We start from the raw sequence: 22860 nt of genomic DNA, 5'->3' as shown, positions 1-22860 counted from the left end.
ATGTCTGCGGCCCCAAAAGGGTGCTGCCTCAGCGGTGCTGTGGCTCCTGCCTGTCCCAGAAGCTGTCTGCCTCTGTGGTGCACACTCTCACCTGTGCAGACTAAGTTTGCTCAAAGCAGTTTTATAAAAAAAAAAAAAAAAAGCCAAAAATTGGAAACAACCCAGATACCCCTCAATGGAAGAATGAATAAGGGAAATGGGATTCATTTACACAATGGAATATTACTTAGCTATTAAAAACAAAGAAATGATGAAATTTGCAGGCAAATGGATGGAAGCTAAAAAATTGTGAAGTAACTCAACTCAAAAGAACATACATTCCATGTAATCACTTATACTTGTATTTTAGCCATAAAGTACATGCCATAATCCACAGACCCAAAAGAAAGGAAGGAAAGAAGGAAGGACAGACAGACAGATACAGAAATAGAAAGATGAAATATGGATTTTCCTCAGTTCTTCAGCTTTTCATGGTACATACTCTATACCCAGCCAAAACAATTGTTCATCCCACCAATTATTTCCGTTTTTCCCAAATATCAACAGTTTGACACATGCAAAAGTGTAAAAGAGCATATAAATAATTTATATAAATATAAACATACTCATCTGTGAGGCCTTCTGCATTTGCTTTGGGATTTAGGTTACACTTGGGATGCTGGTTTACTAAAACTCTTTTATAGTCACGGATTTTTACTTCCACTAGATGTCAGTGTCTGATAATTCTCTGGCAAAGTCTTAGGCTAGCTTTTCTTAAATTTTACTTCTATTAATTTTGTTTGGATTATTGTTTGTTTTGTAAGGAAATAAGCCCTACATGGGAAAATAGAGGACGATAGAGGATTAACAGCACCTTTTGAGGACTGTTTTGTTATTTCATGGGAATTGTTACTCTAGGTGGGATGATATTGTTAAACAGGAGAACGAATGGCACCCAGAATTAGGCACGGAACCTGGTGAGTGGTTCAGAATGTCTTATTATTGTTTATCTGTGCATTTCAATTGAATCTGTCCTTATATTGACTACTCTCACTCATGAATTCCTTGCCTCCCCCCTCTATCTTTCTCCCTCCTTCCCTCCCTTCTTCCTTCATCCCTCCACTTCCCCCTCTCTCCCCCTCCTCGCTCATCTTTCACTTTGTGATACACTATAATTTTGGTGTGTGTCAATGAGTATGGAGGTATCCACTGGAGAGTTATGGGTTTAATAAACCTCCCCTAATGATTCAAGTTTTGCCAATGAATAAAAAGATATGATGTTTACAATAGCTATCTAACACAGAAGAAAATGTGTGATTAATTTGACAGTATTTCGCTCATAATTTTGATGTTTACTTGAGATATGAATGGAAATATTAGCCTACATGTTCATACATTTATAAAGTCTGTGTTGTGCATATATAATAAATGTGAATGTTTAGTATCACCAGGTCACAACTGGAATATTGAAGATTTCATATATTTAAAAGAATTTCTTTCCAAAAATTGCTTAATTAAACACTCAAGTAAATTACAACATTTTAGAGCCAATATTTGACAATTTACAAGTGCTTGAAATCCATACAGCATAATTACATAACATTTACTCACTGCACCATAATCCTCCCTGATACCATTTATAAAAGAAAAATTAGGTCTTAACCATGGATTATTTTTTTTTGGTAAAGTTAGGAAAACTCTTAGTAAAAATTGATTCATATCAGGCTGTGGAATTCATTGAAACTTTATGTCCATAACCATTTACTTAGTTTTGGCATCCATCTTTAATGAATGCATTGAAGGTCAGACAAGAGCTCAAGTACATCCATGTGGATCCAGTTATTTTACCTGTTGCTGATGAATAGAATGCTGGAGAGCAGAACTGTATTTCACTCATGCATGCAGAATGATAAAGGGATTGCAAACCTTTCTTTGTTCTCCAATATCACTTGTCTGTTATATTTCTTTCCTAATAATTTTTATTTATTAACTTTATATTCCAATATCAGCCCCCTCTCCTCTGATTCCCCCTTCACACAGATCCTAACCCTATTATCCCTCCACTCATCTGAAGTGATGGAGGCCCCTGGACATTACAAACACACACACACACACACACACACACACACACACACACACACACACACACACCACATCAAATTATTGCAGGACTGGTGGCATACTCTCCCCATGAAGCCAGACAAGGCAGCTCAGTTAGGGGAAAGTGTTTCACATGGAGGCAACAGGTCTGAGACAGTCCAATTCTCCATTTAGTGGGGGACTGCACATCTTCTACATATTTCCAGGAGGATTAGGTTCAGCCCATATATGGTTTTTGGTTGTTGTTTCAGTGTCTGGTATCCCTGAAGTCTTCAGGTAGTTGACACTGTTGGTCTTCCTGTGGAGTCCCTGTCCTTTTCTGGTTTCTCAATCCTTCCCCAAAGTCTTCTACAAGACTCCCCAAGATCTATTTATTGTATGGCTATGGATCTCGACTACAAACAGTCCATGTGCAGACAACCCAACAGTTAAAATCCATATTCAATACAAAATTCATTCAGTTTTCATGTTGTATTATGATTTTCAGGAAATGCCCATTTTCTTTAACTGTGTGTTTAGTTCACTTACCTATGAATGTTTTATAAGAAAATTATTCTTAGGCATTCAGAATTTACACCTGAAGTTCTAAAACTAAAATTTATGTCATCTTCCCTTCCCCCCTCTCTCTCTTTCTTTCTTTCTTTCTTTCTTTCTTTCTTTCTTTCTTTCTTTCTTTCTTTCTTTCTTTCTTTCCTTCCTTCCTTCTTTCTTTCTTTCTTTCTTTCTTTCTTTCTTTCTTTCTTTCTTTCATCAAGGTCACTTCTCCAGCCAAATCTGACAGGATCCTCTCTCTGTGGCTTAAACTAGCCTCAAATTCAGAGCAATCCTCTTGCTTCAACCTTCTCCGTCTGAAAAGTAAAGACTTAAATACAGCGCTTGGGTGTTAATTTTACTCTTAGTTTTATACATTAAAAAAAAAAAGATATTTACCAAGTGTGGGTTAAGGCTGACTTCCCATAATATAACATAACCGAAAATGCATGTATATATTCATTTGATAAGACAAATATATTAAAAAAAAACACTGAGCAGCTAGACATCACAACTAGCAAGTATATAAAGGAAAAGCTGAACAAGCTACTTGTTGAACTTTCAGATGGAATAGCTGTGTTGAAGATTGGAGGTAGAAGTCATGTTGAAATGAATGAGAAGAAAGGGTTTTAGAATAGGGCTGCACTTTGCTTTGGTACATCCCAGCCATGGATTCATTAAAGCGTGCTAATGAAGATCTGAAAATAGGTATAGAAATTATTAAAAGAGCACTTGAAATTACTGCAATGGCAATTGCTGAGAATGTAGTTGTTGGAGGATCTTTGATAATTGAGAAAATTCTGCAGATTTCCTCAGAAGCTGGTTATAACACTAGGCTGGGAGATTTTGTGAACATTAAAAAAAAATGAAATCATTGATCAAACAAAGGTTTTAAGATCTGCCTTACTGGATGCTGCTGGGGTGGCCTCCTTGCTAACTACAGGTGAAGCAGTAGTGATAGAAATTCCTAAAAAAGAGAAGGTCGCTGGAATGGGTGCAATGGCTACAATGTGAGAGACTATGGGAGATGGCCTGTTTTAATTCCTAGAATAGTGCTTTACTCTTATCAATGAACTGTGACAGGAAGCTCAAGGCAGGTTCCTTACCAATAACTTCAGAGAAGTCACCTGAAGAAAGTGACTGAAGAGAAGGCTGGCGGATCACTGTAACCATCAGTTACTGGTTTCTTTTGACAATATATAATGGTTTACTGCTGTCATTTTCCATGCCTATAGATAATTTAATTTTTTTTATTTTTGAAAAAAATGCTTTGTAATTCCTGACGCTGGGTACAAGAGCCATATGCCAGGGTCCTGCTTTCAACTTACATCACTGAGGTATCTCTCTATAATGTTCTGTTAAAATCAGGAGTGTTGCAATTTGTCACCACATGAGAAGCTTAGAAACAGCGTTTCTGTGAAGGGTGGGATTGACTGTGTACATAGAAGTATCCATTTATGTGACAACCTTTGTGTAATAAAATTTCATTGAAAGTTAAAAAATATTAACTGTTCATTTACTAAAATGAACAGAATCCATATTACATTTAAACAATAGACAAATATTACAGGTTAATCATGTTTGAGGCTTAGGAGATCTGTAAAAAACAGAACTAACTGCATAGTTCTCAAGTGAAAATTTTAAAGCTAAAAGTGAAATTAAATACTTTCAAGAAATTCCTGAACATATAGAATAGGATTAAATATGTAGATAATAAGATTTAATGTTTTAATGTGGAAATGGATAAACCAGAAGCATTCACAGCAGTATTGCAATACCATTTGCTATTGGAGAGAAATCTTAAATGAATTTTCTTCTCTCTTTAGAGCACTGACACAAACAAGTCCTCTGTATAGTAATTAGAGTTGAGTATTCAGTAATTGGCTAGGAACATTGATAAAATGAAATTACTGGTGTTTGAAAACTTAAGAATTAGCATTTAGAGAATTAGTTTTACATTCCTGCATATTACATCCTTTTTTTTTTTTTTAACATGCTTATACATCCTTCCTGTATTGTCTAGTTTTGTGTCAACTTCACACAAGCTGGAGTTATCACAGTGAAAAGTTTCAGGTGAGGAAATGCCTTCATGAGATTCAGCTGTAAGGCATTTTCTCAATTAGTGATCAATGGAAGAAGGACCATTGTGGGTGGTGCGGTTCCTGGGCTGATAGTCTTGGGTTCCATAAGAAAGCAAACTAGCTGGGCGTGGTGGCACACACCTTTAATCCTAGGACTCCGGAGGCAAAGGCAGGCAGATTTCTGAGTTCAAGGACAACCAGGGCTATACAGAGAAACCCTGTCTCAAAAACAAAAACAAAAACAAAAAAAAAAACAAGGTGAGTAATCCAGGGGAATCAAGCCAGTAAGAAACATCCCTCCATGGCCTCTGCATCAGCTCCTGCTTGCTGCCCTGTGTGACATCCACTCCTGACATCTTTGGTGATGAACCAAAGTAGTGTGGAAGTGTAAGCAGAAAAAACCCTTTCGCCCTCCCCCCCCCCCAACTTGCTTATTCATCATGATGTTTTGCACAGGAATAAGACAATGCCCACCAGTAGGGAGATGTAACTTAAAGAGAACAGCTTCAGTGAATAAAGAGGGCCCTCAGTGGAAGAATGGGGTCACCAGCCTACCTTCAAATTTTTTGATCCAAAATTGTTCCAGTCTTTAAAAAATGCAAGGACAGAAATGGAGCAGTGGCTGAAGGCAAGGCCAAAGGACAAACAGTTATGAGTCAAACTTGGGATCTTTCCCAGGAGTGGGCCCCAGATTGTGACAATTACTGATGCTATATTGTGCTTGCAGACAGGAGACTAGCATGGTTGTCCTCTGAGACGTTCTACTAGGAGCTGACAGACAGATGCATATATTCAAAGCCACCCACTGGAATGAGGTTAGAGACCCCTAAAGAAGAATTAGGGAAAGGATTGACAGAGTTAAAGGGGATGGCAACCCCATAGGAAGACCAAAAGTGTAGGCTAATCTGGACCCCTGATAGTTCCCAAGAACTGAGGCATCAACCCAAGAGCATACAAACAAGGACAGGTATAAGGTCCTAGGCACAGATGGAGCAAAAGACTGCCTTGACTGGCTTCTGTCTAGAGACTAGAGATATACCCTAGGGAATAGGGGTGTCCATGTTCCAAGGAGGTCAGTATGTCCTCAGACACAGAGGGGAGGGGGTTGGGCAAAAGAGAATGTCAGTAGGGTAATTTGTGGGAGAGGGGACCAGGGGAGGGAGCAATACTTGGAATGTAAATAAAATAAAATAATTAATTAAATATTAAAATAAAATAGAAGTTTTGATTTAACACTTAAAAAAAAACAACAACAAACTATCAGATGAATAAAGATGCCTATATACTATAGCTGGGCAGAAGAGAGAAAGGCTGAGATATAGATCCTGGGTTTTAGGTCTGAGGCAAGACACCACAGAGGAAGAGAGGAGAATATGGAGAGAGATGATGTCATGGGGTAAGTGAAAACATGGCCATAAAGGCTGGCCAATTTGAATAAGAGCAGTCCAGGCAGAACACAATTAAAACTTGGTGTTATTAGTAGGGAAAGAGACATATTAATAGCTCAGTTGGTAGATATCTCCCCAGCTCTAGAGCTTTAAAAACTAATCATAAATATAAAACTTTAGTTTCTTTTATCTGAGAACTAAATGATCTAAGGCAGTGTAGACACCACTGAATGATATTTAGTACAACATATTGATGCACTACATTGGGCCAAATTTTGATGATATTTGCGGTGGTTTTTCCTTTCAGCCCCATGCTCCAAATAATAAGACTAAGACTAAAAATGTTTTTCCAAATACCTTGGTTGTATAACTAGTCACTGCTCAGACTAGAATCATACAAAATACCCATGCATTTAGATCTCTTATTTGTAAAATGGCTGGTTACCTGTGCTCAGGCATTATATACCTGCCTCCTTACAGATGAATCTCCTGTTTCTGCTCTCTCCTAGAATTTTCTCTGCCTCCTGATGTCCCACCTTATCTCTCCTGCTTAAGCTATGGGCTTTTACATTGACAGATGATGGATATGTCAAAATCACAAGATACGTTCCATATTATCAAGGATTACTTGAGAAGAGTGGACAGAAATGCTGTAAGAGCCAGAGGAGGTTGTTAAGTCTACCTGTACAGTGCTAAATAGATATATTTTTTTTTTCCAGAGCTAAGGACCAAACCCAGGGCCTTGCGCTTGCTAGGCAAGTGCTCTACCACTGAGCTAAATCTCCAACCCCATAGATCCCTTTTTTCCACACTCTTATAGGCAATGGATTTTTTCTATGAAGGAGGATTCCTTCTGACAATTAATAGCTTTCCTGATAAATAAACTGTAGAAATATCAAGAAGTATGTATTACTAATTTGGTGACCATTTCTTAATCTTATTAATTAGGTAATCAACACTAATCAACAAATTCCTTGTAATCTAACCATGAATCAAATTTGACAAAATTCTTGAAACTCATGCTGTAATTTGATGAGATATAACACAGATGAGCATATCATGAGGTGAAAGAAAGATGAAATTTCAAGACCTGTAAGTCATATAAAATACTCAGAAATTGCTAGTTGTTTGTGAGCCTAGAGGCTGCCTGGGGCTGAGAAAAAAAGAAAAACAAACCTGGGTATGCCCCTTAGTTAAAACATTCCTGGGAACACCTTAACCTTAAAGATAAAGAGGAATGTGCAGACATAACAGGGCTATCTAATCTGAGTCAACAATTCACAGAACTCTGAAACCCTGCACATGCATGTAATTTTTTTGCTGATGTTTGAATAAGCCAATAGTGTGTCACTATGCTGAATTCCACACCCCTAAGACCCTTACCCCATAAAAACGCCTAGTTTTCTAGCCCCAGTGGCCGACATCCCTTATCTCCTGTGTGGGATGCATGTTGGTCCGGAGCTCCACCATTAAATGACCTCACGTAATTACATCAAGATGGTCCTTCGTCATTTTTTGGGTGCAAGCCGAATTGGGAATTGAGTGGGGCTTCCCCACTAGTTTCTATCGGAGGTAAGAGTGTTTCCTGACTTTTCATTTATTTTTTAATCATTGTATTTATTTAAATTTATAATGCTATCACCCTTTCCAGTTACCCCTCCACAAACTCCCCTCCCACTCCCATTTGCTTCACCCAGTCACCCACTCCTGCTTCACCACTAGCAACCCCCTACACTGGGACATCAAGCCTCCACAGGACCAAGAGCTTCCCCTCTTATTGCTGTCAGATAAGGCCATCCAATGCTATGTATGTATCTGAATCCATGGATCCCACCATGCATACTCTGTGGTTGGTGGCTTAGTCTCTTTATCTCTGGTGGTCTGGTTAGTTGATATTGTTCTTCCTATGGGACTGCAGTTATTTTCAGCTCTTTCAGTCCTTCCCCTAGCTCTTCCATTGTGGTCCCTGGGTTCAGTCCAATAGTATGCTGTGAGTATCTGCATCTGTGTTGGTAGGGTGCTAGTAGAACATCTCAGAAAACAGCCATACCAGCCTCCTGTTAGCAGGCACATCTTGGCATCAACAATAGTGTGGGGTTTGGTATCTGGATGGGATGAAGCCCTAGGTGGGGCGCTCTCTGGATTGTCTTTCCTACAGTCTCTGTCCCTCTCTTTCCATTGACAGGAGCATATCTGGCTTAAAATTTTGAGATGAATAGATGGGGACATCCCTCTACTAGGTATTGTGTCTATATACTGGAATTTGTCTCCACATGTTGGATTTCCCTTTGTTGAGTATTTTAGCTAATGTCATACTCATTGGGTCCTGGGTGCCCCTGACTTCCCGAAAGTCTGGGAATTGTAGTGGCTACCTCAGGTCCCCATCCCCTACTGAATAATATTTACTTTTAATTACCTGACATTCTTTTCTACTCTCCTGATACTTTAATATCTGATCCTTCCCCTCCCCCTTTTCAGTCCAATATATCTCTCCCACACAGATAACTCCCTCCCTCTCTCTACATCCTCTAGTTTCCCCCATACTATATAGGATTGAAGTGACCACACTTTTGTCTCCCTTCTTCTTAAGTTTCATAAGATTTGTAGGATGTATCATGGGTATTCTGAGATTTAGGGGTAATATCCACATATCAATTAGAACATAACATATGGGCACTTTTGTTTCTAGGTTGCATCATTCTTAACAATAAAAGAGCTTTTGAGTAAACCACTATCGCTGACCTCAAGCTATATTATGGTGCAATTATTACAAAAACCACATGATATTGGTACAGTGACAGGCAAGTAACTTAGTGGAATAGAATTAAGTCGAAAAATAAAACCAGAGACCTTTGGTCACTTGATCTATGACAATGAAGCCAAAATGATCCAATGGAAAAAGACAGCATTTTCAAAAAATGGGGCTGGAAAATCACACAGGTGCATAGACCCAGGTACAAAGCCACACCTTTGCTTTTCAGGGTTGTGGATGGGATTCTGTGTCTCTATATCTAGGGTTATCTTTAGCTGGCCTTGAATTCATTCTAACTTAATCTTTGCCTGCTCCTCTGTCACATGCCTGTCTCTCTTTTTCTCACCATCAATGTTTTATCTCCCTTTACTGTCTCTCCTTTACACACTATGTGTGATTACCAATACTCACTTTAAAATTAGTGGGTATACTGCTGGTTTTCTCCTTGGCTTTTGCAGACCCCAACATGTGACGTTGCTTGCATCCCACGAACTCTCTAAGGCATGGTCTAAGTTTAGGTGCCAATACATCTGAGCTCTTACCCCATTGAGAGGTAATGTCTGGAAACTTTGGTTCAGTTTTGTTCTTAATCCTGTATAGTCAGGTTATTTCTGTCTCGGTCTCTTTCTCTATCTCAGCCTCTCTGTACTTGTGTTCCATTCCTATTCTTCATCAAACACATACAAATGGTTGTAACAGATACCCACCCAAACACCCACCCCCCCACACACACACAAACACACACAAACACACACACAAACACTCAAACACACAATTTAGTTTGGATTATATTGAAGTTTTTCTTTTCATGTTTAAGGCCTTTTTGATTCCCTGCCTTCATTCCTACTGGTTTGTGGGCACTGATGTCAAGTCTACTGCCAGACTTCCACAAACATATTGATGTGCCTACTTCTCTTTGTGACTCTAGGTATCTACTCTTCCATCTATTATCCTACATGTATCTTTGCAAAACTGTCAGCAGGCAGACTGTTAATCTCTTTGTCCCACTGCTAAGCAAGTATCTATGTTTATGGGTATCAATCTTTCTAAAGAAATATAAAGACAAACCCACAAATTTGATTGGGGGAGAGATACTGATTTATTTTTGAAGATGTTTTAAAACTTGACATGGGAAAAAATTTAAGGTGTGGAAAATTCTGTAGAGAAGTCCTGGGAGAATGCCAAGAGTGGCTGGTGGGAAGTCTGTCCTTAGCCTGAAAACCAGGGTGTACAATGTGACAGTCCCTGGAGGGAAGCACCTGTGGGTCCAGTCAATCCAAGTCTCAGGAGTTGCAGGTTTTGTGGTGGTGGAATGCATCTGAGGATCACCGTTTTAGAAGCGCTTTCTGTAGTGCTTCAGGGTCTTGGCCATGAGAGGAGCAGGTCTTTTAGCAGGGGCATTTTTGGTGCCTGTTTCTCCTGGGAGAAGGCAGGAAGCCCTCTGGGCTCCAGAATGGGCAGTAGCCTCAGAAAGACTATGCGGATTTTGGACAGAGGCAACCCCAGTGAGTCCTGACTCTCCTTGTTGGCTGGGGCTCTTGAGCTCGGTGAAGAAGGAGACCATCATTGTCTGTCTGGGTTGAGGCCTCTTTGCTCTTGTGCTTTGGATGCGGGCTCTGAGGGCTTGAAGCCTCTCCTCTTGGGAACCCTGAAGCTGCAAGGCTGTGGGGGACTCAGGCTGGCTGTAGGATTCCTTGCACCTGTGGGCCTGGAGCCCGGACATCTCTTCTGGCTGCCCAGGACCAGCTTTGTCCTTGCCACACTGGCAGTGAGCACCATCCCTGGTTCCAGTGTGCTTCTTCTGGACTCTTGCTGCAGGCCTGCAACCTGAATAGACTTGGGTTCTGTTGTTCTTCCTGAGCGCACATCCACAAGGTGAGGCTTCTTGATCCTGCTGAGAGGAAGATGTCTCCTGTTCAAGTTCCCATTCGAACCAGTCTTGTTCACTGGAGTCAGCCTCTGGAATGGCACAGACAGCACTGGGACTCAGATCCATGGAATTTCCAGATTCACCTCGAGGCACCTTTTCAGGAGGACTCTGGTCCTTGAGTGGACACGGGGGTTCCCACCTCTGCCTCTTGCCCCGTGGACACTCCTAAGAGGAAGGAGAGCAGCACATCCCATTGAGGCAAGCCCAGGAGGAACCAGCTCCATGGGCTTCCTCCTGCTCCCAGTTGCCTGGTGGCTGGCACTTTCTGTGCCCACCAAACACAAGCCCTTTGCGTTCCTGTGGCTCAGCCCCGGGCTTTCTGGAGAGGGGCTTGGCCCCTTCCTGCTGCCAAGGCTCCTCCAGCCTCGCCCTGGACATTCCTAGGTGCACCAGGTTCTGGACATCTTGCTGCAGCTCAGGGCTCCAGTTTTCTCCTGGATGCGGGCTTTGATTGTGAGGTGCCAGTTGTTTGGACCTTTTGTTTGATTTTCCGCTCTTGCTTAAGCAAGAGTTTCTGCCTGAGTGGCTGCTGCTGCTGCTGCAAAGCCAGAGGTAAACCTCTCTTCCATCTCTGTGGGCTTCCTGGGATGATTGCTCCTGGGGCTTCTCTTCTGGTGAGGTGCTCCAGCCTTCTGTTGTGAGGCCCTTCTCCAAGTCAAAGTCCTGCTTGGCCTGCTGAAGCAGGGGTACAAGCAGGAACCCAGTGGACCACTGGGCCACTAAGTCTTTCACAAAGGGGACGAGGAGTTGCTGTTTCTTCAAGGACTTGATGGTCTGTCTGGAGCCAATCTCTGCCAGGCTGTCACACAGAATAGGAAGAGAAGACAGTTCCTTCAGTGTTTTGTAGATCTTTCCTGGGTCGGTCTCCTGGCAAAGGCGATTCAGCAGCTTCTGCAGGATACCTGCCTCAGAGCTTGTCTCCATGACTGTTCCAGAGTACAAGACTGGATATTCTAAGTTCGATCTGCACGCCAGACTCAGCTTGTGATCTGTCTCTAGTCAGGTGTGTGGTCTCCTGAGCAGAGAGAGAACACCTAGGGACAGAAGCTCACAGCTTAGAATAGAAGCCCTTGCCTCTCAGGCATCCCTTTTTATACCTGTCCCTGACAGGTAGGACCTCAGCCACGCCCAGTCTCAAGATGGCTGCTACACACAGGTATGGAAGCCATGCCCAGTCGCCAACTCTCAAGGTTTCCGGTTGGCCTCCAAACAGTACCTGATTAAAAAAAAAAAAAAAAAATGAGCTCCTGACTTAAGGACTCCACAAAGTGAGCCTCTGGAAGACCCTCAGTGGAGTTCTAGGGAGAGGCAAATTTCAGGGCAAACCAATCAGCCTCAAGGGCACGCCATGGATTTCTGCCTATAACTGCCCAGTGAACGAAAGTATTACATATATATATATGTATATATATATATATATATATATATATGAAATAGAGCAATCTACCAACCAAAACAATATCACAATCAACACCAACACCAACACCAAAACCAAATTCAAAACCAAAACCAACTAAATCAACCAACAAAGAAAACCGGATGGAATCTGCTCTCCTCATACATTTCCTCATACTGCAAAATGGCGACCCAGCCATGTGACCTCCACCCCCTGAGCCTCCCCTGGGCAACAACTTTTCTTTTGTAGGAAAACTTATTGAAGGTACCTTTTTGCCACAAGCCATTTGCTGTTTCTTCCCAAGACCTTGTAGCCAATGGAAATTCACACAGGTACATGGGACCAGGTGCACAGCCTTTGCATTTCAGGGTTGTGGATGGGATTCTTTGTCTCTATGTCTAGGGTTATCTGCACCTTGCATTGAATTCATTCTGATTGAATCTTTGCCTGCTTCTCTGGCTCATGCCTGTCAATCTTTTTCTCACTATCAATGTTTTATCTCTCTTTTCTGTCTCTCCTTTACACACTATGTGTGATTACTCTATACATTCGTTGGTATACTAATGGTTTTCTCCTTGGCTTTTGCTGACCCCAATATTTGACCTTGCTTGAATTCCATGGACTCTTTAACTGCTGTTCTTATTTTATGCACCAGTATATCTGAACACTTACTCTAATGAGACTTAGTGTCTGGGAACTTTGGCTTAAGTTTGTTCTCATTTCTGTGTGCAGCAATTTCTTTCTATCTCTCTTTTTGTTTGTTTTTGTTTGTATGTGTTTTTTTGTGTTTGTATCCTTGTCTTCATTGCACACATACAAATTGACCTAATACACACAGACACAAGATTTCTCACAGACATACACACACACACACACACACACACATACACACAACACACTCACACATTTAAAATATATTTCTTTCTTTTATTGACTTTTCCCTCTCCTTTTGTCTTACACTCTGTTTATTTTGTTTGTGTCCTATTCTTCATCACTCACAATCCCTTAGGTTTACCCTCACATACACAGAGACACACTCTGAAAAACACAGTTTTGTTTTGCTTTTGCTCACTGTTTTTCCTTTGAATATTTAATAGCTTTTAGTTTCACTGCCTTAATTCTTCCTTGATTTTGCATTTCAACACACGCTTATGTGCCTACATCTCTATGTCTTTATGTATCTACTCTTTAGTATATTATCCTTTATTTGTGTTTGTAATACGGTGTGTATACTGGTAGTTTATTTGTCTAACTGCTAAGCAAGTATCAATTTTTATATGTATCAGTCATTTTAAGGATTTTTTAACCCAAACTCACAAATTAGATTTGAAGATAGATATTGATTTATTTTTCAACATGTTTTTTAAGTTGACATGGGACAACCATTAAGGTGTGGAAAATTGTATACAGAAGTCCAGGGAAATAGCCAAAAATGGCTGCTGTGAAGTGTGTCCATTTCCTCAAAATCAGGGTGTTCTATGTTGCAGTTATTGGAGGGAAGTGTCGATTTGTACAGTTCATCTTAGTCCAGGAGTTTCAGGCATTCTGATGGTGGAGAGCATCTAAGGTTCACTTTTTTGAGAACCTATTGCTTTAGTCCCTGAATACCATTGCAGTATTCTCAAATCATAGCTAAACATAAGGCATGTGTAACCCTATAACTTTGATGGGCTTATGGAGGATCTTCTGTCCACTAAAGGAAGCACATCACAGGAGTGTGTATGCTCTTTGTTGGTTCTACTTCACATTTCCTTAGAACATAGTGATTGTCAAAAACCTGTGTATTCATTTTCTGTGTTACAATGACTTCACATATGTAACTACACAGAGAACTGTGAAATTCACTCCTTCCATCAATGTCCATAGTAGGAACATTGTCTTCATTTATTTTTCCAGGGCTATTGGGTTTTTATACTATGTGCTTTGAACATGATCTCTTGGGGCATTCTCTTTTGTTAAAAATATCATAAAGGGCCGGGCATGGTAGTGCACACCTTTAATCCCAACACTCAGGAGGCAGAGGCAGGCAGATTTCTGAGCTTGAGGTCTACAAAGTGAGTTCCAGGACAGCCAGGGCTATACAGAGAAACCCTGTCTCAAAAAACCAAAAAAAAAAAAAAAAAAAAAAAAAAGAGAAAAGCACCGGGGAAGCTGTGGCGAAGGGTCGGCTGACACTCGCCAGCTACCCACAACACCCGCCACAGGATCTTAAGACTTCTGGTGAGTGGAGCACAGCTTCTGCTCCAATCCAATTGCACGGGACCTGAGACTGCATTAGTTAGGGAAGCAGAAACCGGCCTGAGTAGGACCACAGGCCTCATCCGGCTGGATCAGCGCTGGGGTAGCGGGAGCGCAGGGTTGCCTGACACCCGCCAGCTACCCACGACCCCTGCCGCAGGATTTTGGGAATGCTGGTGAGTGGAACACAGCTTCTGCTCCAATCCAATTGCGCAGGACCTGAGACTGCTCTGGTTGGGGAGAGAGAAATCCGGCCTACATAGGGCCACAACCCTCTTCCGGTCAGAAAAGCACCAGGGCAGCTGGGGCGCAGGGTCAGCTGACACTCGCCAGCTACCCACAACACCTGCCACAGGATCTTAAGATTTCTGGTTAGTGGAGCACAGCTTCTGCTCCAATCCAATTGCGCGGGACCTGAGACTGCATTAGTTAGGGAAGCAGAAACAGGCCTGAGTAGGGCCACAGGCCTCATCTGGCCGGATCAGCGCGGGGTAGCGGGAGCGCAGGGTTGCCTGACACCCGCCAGCTACCCACGACCTCCGCCTCAGGATTTTGGGACTGCTGGTGAGTGGAACACAGCTTCTGCTCCAGTCCAATCACGCGGAACCTGAGACTGCTCTGGTTGGGGAGAGAGAAATCCGGCCTACATAGGGCCACAACCCTCTTCTGGTCAGAAAAGCACCGGGGCAGCTGGGGCGCAGGGTCGGCTGAAACTCACCAGCTACCCACAACACCCGCCACAGGATCTTGAGACTTCTGGAGAGTGGAACACAGCTTCTGCTCCAATCCAATTGCACGCAGGACCAGAGACTGCATTAGTTAGGGAAGCAGAAAACCGGCCTGAGTAGGACCACAGGCCTCTTCCGGCTGGACCAGCACCGGGGTACTGTCAGCTACCCACGACCCCCGCCGCAGGATTTAGAGACTGCTGGTGAGTGGAACACAGCTTCTGCTCCAATCTTTAAACAGTCACAACGATAACAACTAACCCCAGAGATTACCAGATGGCGAAAGGTAAACGTAATAATCTTACTAACAGAAACCAAGACCACTCACCATCATCAGAACCCAGCACCCCCACTTCGCCCAGTCCAGGGCACCCCAACACACTGGAAAAGCTAGACACGGATTTAAAAGCATATCTCCTGATGAAGATAGAGGACTTTAAGAAGGACTTTAATAACACACTTAAAGAAATACAGGAGAACACTGCTAAACAGGCAGAAGACAATAAAGTGGAAGCACAAAAATCCCTTAAAGAATCGCAGGAGAACACTGCTAAAGAGTTACAAATCCTTAAAGAAAAACAGGATAACATAATCAAACAGGTAGAAGTCCTTACAGAAAAACAGGAAAACACATCCAAACAGATGATGGAAATGAACAAAACCATACTAGACCTAAAAAGGGAAGTAGACACAATAAAGAAAACCCAAAATGAGGCAACACTGGAGATAGAAACCCTAGGAAAGAAATCTGGAACCATAGATACGAGCATCAGCAACAGAATACAAGAGATGGAAGAGAGAATCTCAGGTGCAGAAGATTCCATAGAGAACATCGGCACAACAATCAAGGAAAATGTAAAATGCAAAAAGATCCTAACTCAAAACATCCAAGAAATACAGGACACAATGAGAAGACCAAACCTACGGATAATAGGAGTGGATGAGAATGAAGATTTTCAACTCAAAGGACCAGCAAACATCTTCAACAAAATTATAGAAGAAAACTTCCCAAATCTAAAGAAAGAGATGCCCATGAACATACAAGAAGCCTACAGAACTCCAAATAGACTGGACCAGAAAAGAAATACCTCCCGACACATTATAATTAGAACAACAAATGCTCTAAATAAAGATAGAATACTAAAAGCAGTAAGAGAAAAAGGCCAGGTAACATATAAAGGCAAGCCTATCAGAATTACACCAGATTTTTCACCAGAGACCATGAAAGCCAGAAGATCCTGGACGGATGTTATACAGACACTAAAAGAACACAAATTCCAGCCCAGGCTACTATACCCAGCCAAACTCTCAATTAACATAAATGGAGAAACCAAAGTATTCCACGACAAAACCAAATTCACACATTATCTCTCCACGAATCCAGCCCTTCAAAGGATAATAACAGAAAAAAACCAATACAAGGACAGGAACCACGCCCTAGAAACAACAAGAAGGTAATCCCTCAACAAACCTAAAAGAAGACAGCCACAAGAACAAAATGCCAACTTTAACAACAAAAATAACAGGAAACAACAATTACTTTTCCTTAATATCTCTTAATATCAATGGACTCAACTCCCCGATAAAAAGACATAGACTAACAAACTGGCTACACAAACAAGACCCAACATTTTGCTGCTTACAGGAAACTCATCTCAGAGAAAAGGATAGACACTACCTCAGAATGAAAGGCTGGAAAACAATTTTCCAAGCAAATGGCATGAAGAAACAAGCTGGAGTAGCCATTCTACTATCTGATAAGATTGACTTCCAACCCAAAGTCATTAAAAAAGACAGGGAGGGACACTTCATACTCATCAAAGGTAAAATCCTCCAAGAGGAACTATCAATCCTGAATATCTATGCTCCAAATACAAAGGCAGCCACATTCATTAAAGAAACTTTAGTAAATCTCAAAGCACACATTGCACCTCATACACTAATAGTGGGAGACTTCAACACACCACTTTCACCAATGGACAGATCATGGAAACAGAAACTAAACAGGGACACAGTGAAACTAAGAGAAATTATGAATCAAATGGATCTGGCAGATATCTACAGAACATTCTATCCTAAAACCAAAGGATATACCTTCTTCTCAGCACCTCATGGTACCTTCTCCAAAATTGACCACATAATTGGTCACAAAGCAGGCCTCAACAGATATAAAAATATTGAAATTGTCCCATGCATCCTATCAGATCACCATGGACTAAGGCTGATCTTCAATAACAAAATAAATAATAGAAAGCCAACCTTCACGTGGAAACTGAACAACACTCTTCTCAATGATAACTTGGTCAAGGAAGGAATAAAGAAAGAAATTAAGGACTTTTTAGAGTTCAATGAAAATGAAGCCACAACATACCCAAACTTATGGGACGCAATGAAAGCATTTCTAAGAGGAAAACTCATAGCTCTGAGTGCCTCCAAAAGGAAACTAGAGAGAGCACACATTAGCAGCTTGACAACACACCTAAAAGCACTAGAACAAAAGGAAGCAAATTCACCCAAAAGGAGTAGATGGCAGGAAATAATCAAACTCAGGGGTGAAATCAACCAAGTGGAAACAAGAAAAACTATCCAAAGAATCAACCAATCAAGGAGCTGGTTCTTTGAGAAAATCAACAAGATAGATAAACCCTTAGCCAGACTCACTAGAGGGCACAGGGAAAGCATCCTAATTAACAAAATCAGAAATGAAAAAGGAGACATAACAACAGATCCTGAAGACATCCAAAACACCATCAGATCCTTCTACCAAAGGCTATACTCAACAAAACTGGAGAACCTGGATGAAATGGAGAAGTTCCTAGACAGATACCAAGTACCAAAGTTGAATCAAGATCAGGTTAATGATCTAAACAGCCCTATATCCCCCAAAGAAATAGAAGCAGTCATTAATAGTCTCCCAACTAAAAAAAGCCCAGGACCAGATGGGTTTAGTGCAGAGTTCTATCAGACCTTCAAAGAAGATCTAATCCCAGTTCTTCACAAACTATTCCACAAAATAGAAACAGAAGGTACTCTACCCAACTCATTCTATGAAGCCACAATTACTCTGATACCTAAACCACAAAAAGACCCAACAAAGATAGAAAACTTCAGACCAATATCCCTTATGAATATTGATGCAAAAATCCTCAATAAAATTCTTGCTAACCGAATCCAAGAACACATCAAAACAATCATCCATCCTGACCAAGTAAGTTTCATCCCAGTGATGCAGGGATGGTTCAATATACGGAAATCCATCAACGTAATCCAGTATATAAACAAACTCAAAGACAAAAACAACATGGTCATCTCGTTAGATGCGGAAAAAGCATTTGACAAGATCCAACACCCATTCATGATAAAAGTCTTGGAAAGATCAGGAATTCAAGGCCCATACCTAAACATGATAAAAGCAATCTACAGCAAACCAGTAGCCAACATCAATGTAAATGGTCAGAAGCTTGAAGCAATCCCTCTAAAATCAGGGACTAGACAAGGCTGTCCACTTTCTCCATACCTATTCAACATTGTATTTGAAGTCCTAGCCAGAGCAATTCGACAACAAAAGGAGATCAAAGGGATACAAATTGGAAAAGATGAAGTCAAAATATCACTTTTTGCAGATGATATGATAGTATATATAAGTGACCCTAAAAATTCCACCAGAGAACTCCTAAGCCTGATAAACAGCTTCGGTGAAGTAGCTGGATATAAAATTAACTCAAACAAATCAATGGCCTTTCTCTACACAAAGAATAAACAGGCTGAGAAAGAAATTAGGGAAACAACACCCTTCTCAATAGTCACAAATAATATAAAATATCTTGGCGTGACTCTAACTAAGGAAGTGAAAGATCTGTATAATAAAAACTTCAAGTCTCTGAAGAAAGAAATTATAGAAGATCTCAGAAGATGGAAAGATCTCCCATGCTCATGGATTGGCAGGATCAACATTGTAAAAATGACTATCTTGCCAAAAGCAATCTACAGATTCAATGCAATCCCCATCAAAATTCCAAATCAATTCTTCAACGAATTAGAAAGTGCAATCTGCAAATTCATCTGGAATAACAAAAAACCTAGGATAGCAAAAACTCTTCTCAAGGATAAAAGAACCTCTGGTGGAATCACCATGCCGGACCTAAAGCTCTACTACAAAGCAATTGTGATAAAAACTGAATGGTACTGGTATAGTGACAGACAAATAGACCAATGGAATAGAATTGAAGACCCAGAAAATGAACCCACACACCTATGGTCACTTGATCTTCGACAAGGGAGCTAAAAACATCCAGTGGAAGAAAGACAGCATTTTCAACAAATGGTGCTGGCACAACTGGTTGTTAACATGTAGAAGAATGCGAATCGATCCATTCCTATCTCCTTGTACTAAGGTCAAGTCTAAGTGGATCAAGGAACTTCACATAAAACCAGAGACACTGAAACTTATAGAGGAGAAAGTGGGGAAAAGCCTTGAAGATATGGGCACAGGGGAAAAATTCCTGAATAGAACAGTAATGGCTTGTGCTGTAAGATCGAGAATTGACAAGTGGGACCTCATGAAACTACAAAGCTTCTGCAAGGCTAAAGACACCATCAATAAGACAAAAAAACCACCAACAGATTGGGAAAGGATCTTCACCTATCCTAAATCAGATAAGGGACTAATATCCAATATATATAAAGAACTCAAGAAGGTGGACTCCAGAAAGTCAAATAACCCCATTAAAAAATGGGGCTCAGAACTGAACAAAGAATTCTCACCTGAGGAATACCGAATGGCAGAGAAACACCTGAAAAAATGTTCAACATCCTTAATCATCAGGGAAATGCAACTCAAAACAACCCTGAGATTCCACCTCACACCAGTCAGAATGGCTAAGATCAAAAATTCAGGTGACAGCAGATGCTGGCGAGGATGTGGAGAAAGAGGAACACTCCTCCATTGTTGGTGGGATTGCAAGCTTGTACAACCACTCTGGAAATCAGTCTGGCGGTTCCTCAGAAAATTGAACATAGTACTACCGGAGGATCCAGCAATACCTCTCCTGGGCATATATCCAGAAGATGTCCCAACCGGTAAAAAGGACACATGCTCCACTATGTTCATAGCAGCCCTATTTATAATAGCCAGAAGCTGGAAAGAACCCAGATGTCCCTCAACAAAGGAATGGATACAGAAATTATGGTACATTTACACAATGGAGTACTACTCAGCTATTAAAAAGAATGAATTTATGAAATTCCTAGCCAAATGGATGGACCTGGAGGGCATCATCTTGAGTGAAGTAACACAATCACAAAAGAACTCACACAATATGTATTCATTGATAAGTGGATATTAGCCCAAAACTTAGGATACCCAAGATATAAGATACAATTTGATAAACGCATGAAACTCAAGAAGAATGAAGACCAAAGTGTGGACACTGTGCACCTTCTTAGAATTGGGAACAAAACACCCAGGGAAGGAGTTACAGAGACAAAGTTCGTAGCTGTGATGAAAGGATGGACCATTTAGAGACTGCTGTATCCAGGGATCCGTCCCATAATCAGCTTCTAAACGCTGACACCATTGCATACACTAGCAAGATTTTGCTGAAAGGACCCAAATATAGCTGTCTCTTGTGAGACGATGCCGGGGCCTAGCAAACACAGGAGTGGATGTTCACAGTCAGCTATTGGATGTATCACAGGGCTCCCAATGGAGAAGCTAGAGAAAGTACCCAAGGAGCTAAAGGGATCTGCAACCCTATTGTTGGAACAACATGATGTACTAACCAGAACCCCGGAGCTCTTGTCTCTAGCTGCATATGTATCGAAAGATGGCCTAGTCGGCCATCACTGGAAAGAGAGGCCCATTGGACTTGCAAACTTTATATGCCCCAATATAGGGGAATGCCAGGGCCAAAAGAATGGGAATGGGTGGGTAGGGAAGTGGGGGGCGCTATGGGGGACTTTTGGGATAGCATTGGAAATGTAATTGAGGAAAATATGTAATAAAAATATTAAAAATCAAAAAAAAAAAAACCAAAAAAAAACCACCAAAAAAACCAAAACCAAAAACAAAAAAAACCCATCATACCAAAACAAACCAAAACTAAAACAAAAAACAAAAAATCCCCAAAATATTATAAACATTCCAGACAGTCAAATTATCTAGTATTATAATAGAATGAATTTGCCTACACAGGAGAAGTTTACATATTCCTGATTAATGGCTAGAAAGTTTAGCCGCTCTAATTAATTATCTACAGGCTTGCTGAGAAAAAACACCAATGATTCTTCAAGGTCTATTGAATAATGTCAGAACTGCATGCCTTCTTCCTTCTTCCCTTCTTTGTTCCCTCCCTCCCCTCAGACCTTCCCTCTGCATTCCTTCCTCTCCCCCAACCACTCCTTGCTACTCCACTCCCTTTGTTCCTTCTTCCCTCCCTCTCTTTCTTTCTTCTACTTTTGCCTTTTGCTTCTTTCAAGTGTTGATTTTTACAAAACAGAGAGTTTTATGTTAACATTTTGATACTCTTAGGCTCACTTAAAAATTGTACTTAGCTGGTTCTCTGTTAAGGAATTATTGTATATAATGATTTCAAGGTATCATTATTACTGTTGCTTCAAAAGAAAGACAATAAGATTATACCTGTATCATCAGAGGTATTATCATTGTAGGCAATGGAATGGTACCTGTATTTAAAGACAAATTCACTGACAGTCCTGTTTAAAATTATTTAGAATCACTTCCAATCTCTAAAATGAAAGTGAGAGCAATATGATTCCTAAGTTCAGTGAACAGAAATGGACATTGCATGTGTGTAAAAATCATACATATTTATAAAATACCTTCATAACAAATAATTAGGCTACCAACAAACAACAGATTTCATATTAGAATATCTTAAATCAAGAAGGGGAAAACTAGATCAAGCACAAAATATTGGTAAGGAATTGTAAATTTATTGTTAACCTAAAAATATCTTCTTACATTTTGCCTTACCTTTTTAATTTTATTATATTGAAGGAGAAACAGATCAAGAAGTGCTACTCAGTATATACTATATTGGATAATTCAAGGCAAATATCCCTGTTCTATACTGTAAAAATCCATAGAAACAGATGTTATAATTTTATGCATTCCTTGGTAATAATAATCAATTGAAAGAAATGCTGCAGTACTTTTTAAAATACCATACTATAGCTGAGTAGTATTCCATTATGTAAATGAACCACATTTTCTATATCCATTCTTCTGTCATGGAACATCTACATTTTTTCCAGCTTCTGGCTATCACAAATAAGCCCGCTATGAACATAGTGAAACACATGCCTCTGTGGCATGGTAGGGGCACCTTTTAGGTATATTCCCACAAGTGGTATTCCTGTATCTTCAGATAGATCTATTTCCAATTTTCTCAGGAACCTCCAGATTGATTTCCAGAGTGGTTGTATGAGTTTGCAAGCCCACTAGCAATGGAGAAATGTTCCTCTTTCTCCACACCCTCTCCAACATCTGTTGTCCCCTGAGATTTTGATCTTAGCCATTCTGATTGGTGTAAGGTGGAATCTCAGGGTCATTTTAATTTAATTTGCATTTCTCTGAATGAGGACATCCTGATTTTTGCAGGCAAATATGGAACTAGAAAATATCATCCTGTGTGAGGTAACACAGACCCAAAAGGATATGTACTCACTAATAAGTGAATATTAGCCAAGAAGAAAGAAAGAAAGAAAGAAAAGAAA

The 22860-nt window shown here is 40.6% G+C and overlaps 1 protein-coding gene across 1 annotated transcript; it reads right to left on the bottom strand.

The window, feature by feature from the left end:
- Positions 1–10164: 10164 nt before the first annotated feature.
- On the bottom strand, positions 10165–11685 carry LOC147002429 (uncharacterized). The gene is given in 1 exon segment (XM_085843486.1): positions 10165–11685. A coding segment is annotated over 1 exon segment (1521 nt).
- Between the last annotated feature and the right edge of the window lie 11175 nt (positions 11686–22860).

The sequence above is a fragment of the Mus caroli genome, unplaced genomic scaffold (genome assembly GCF_978045245.1).
Source record: "Mus caroli unplaced genomic scaffold, Mus_caroli_1 scaffold_10, whole genome shotgun sequence".
In the NCBI taxonomy this organism is placed as follows: Eukaryota; Metazoa; Chordata; class Mammalia; order Rodentia; family Muridae; genus Mus; species Mus caroli.
The sequence above is the reverse complement of the archived record's forward strand: the minus strand, read 5'-3'. Positions and strand labels throughout refer to the sequence as shown.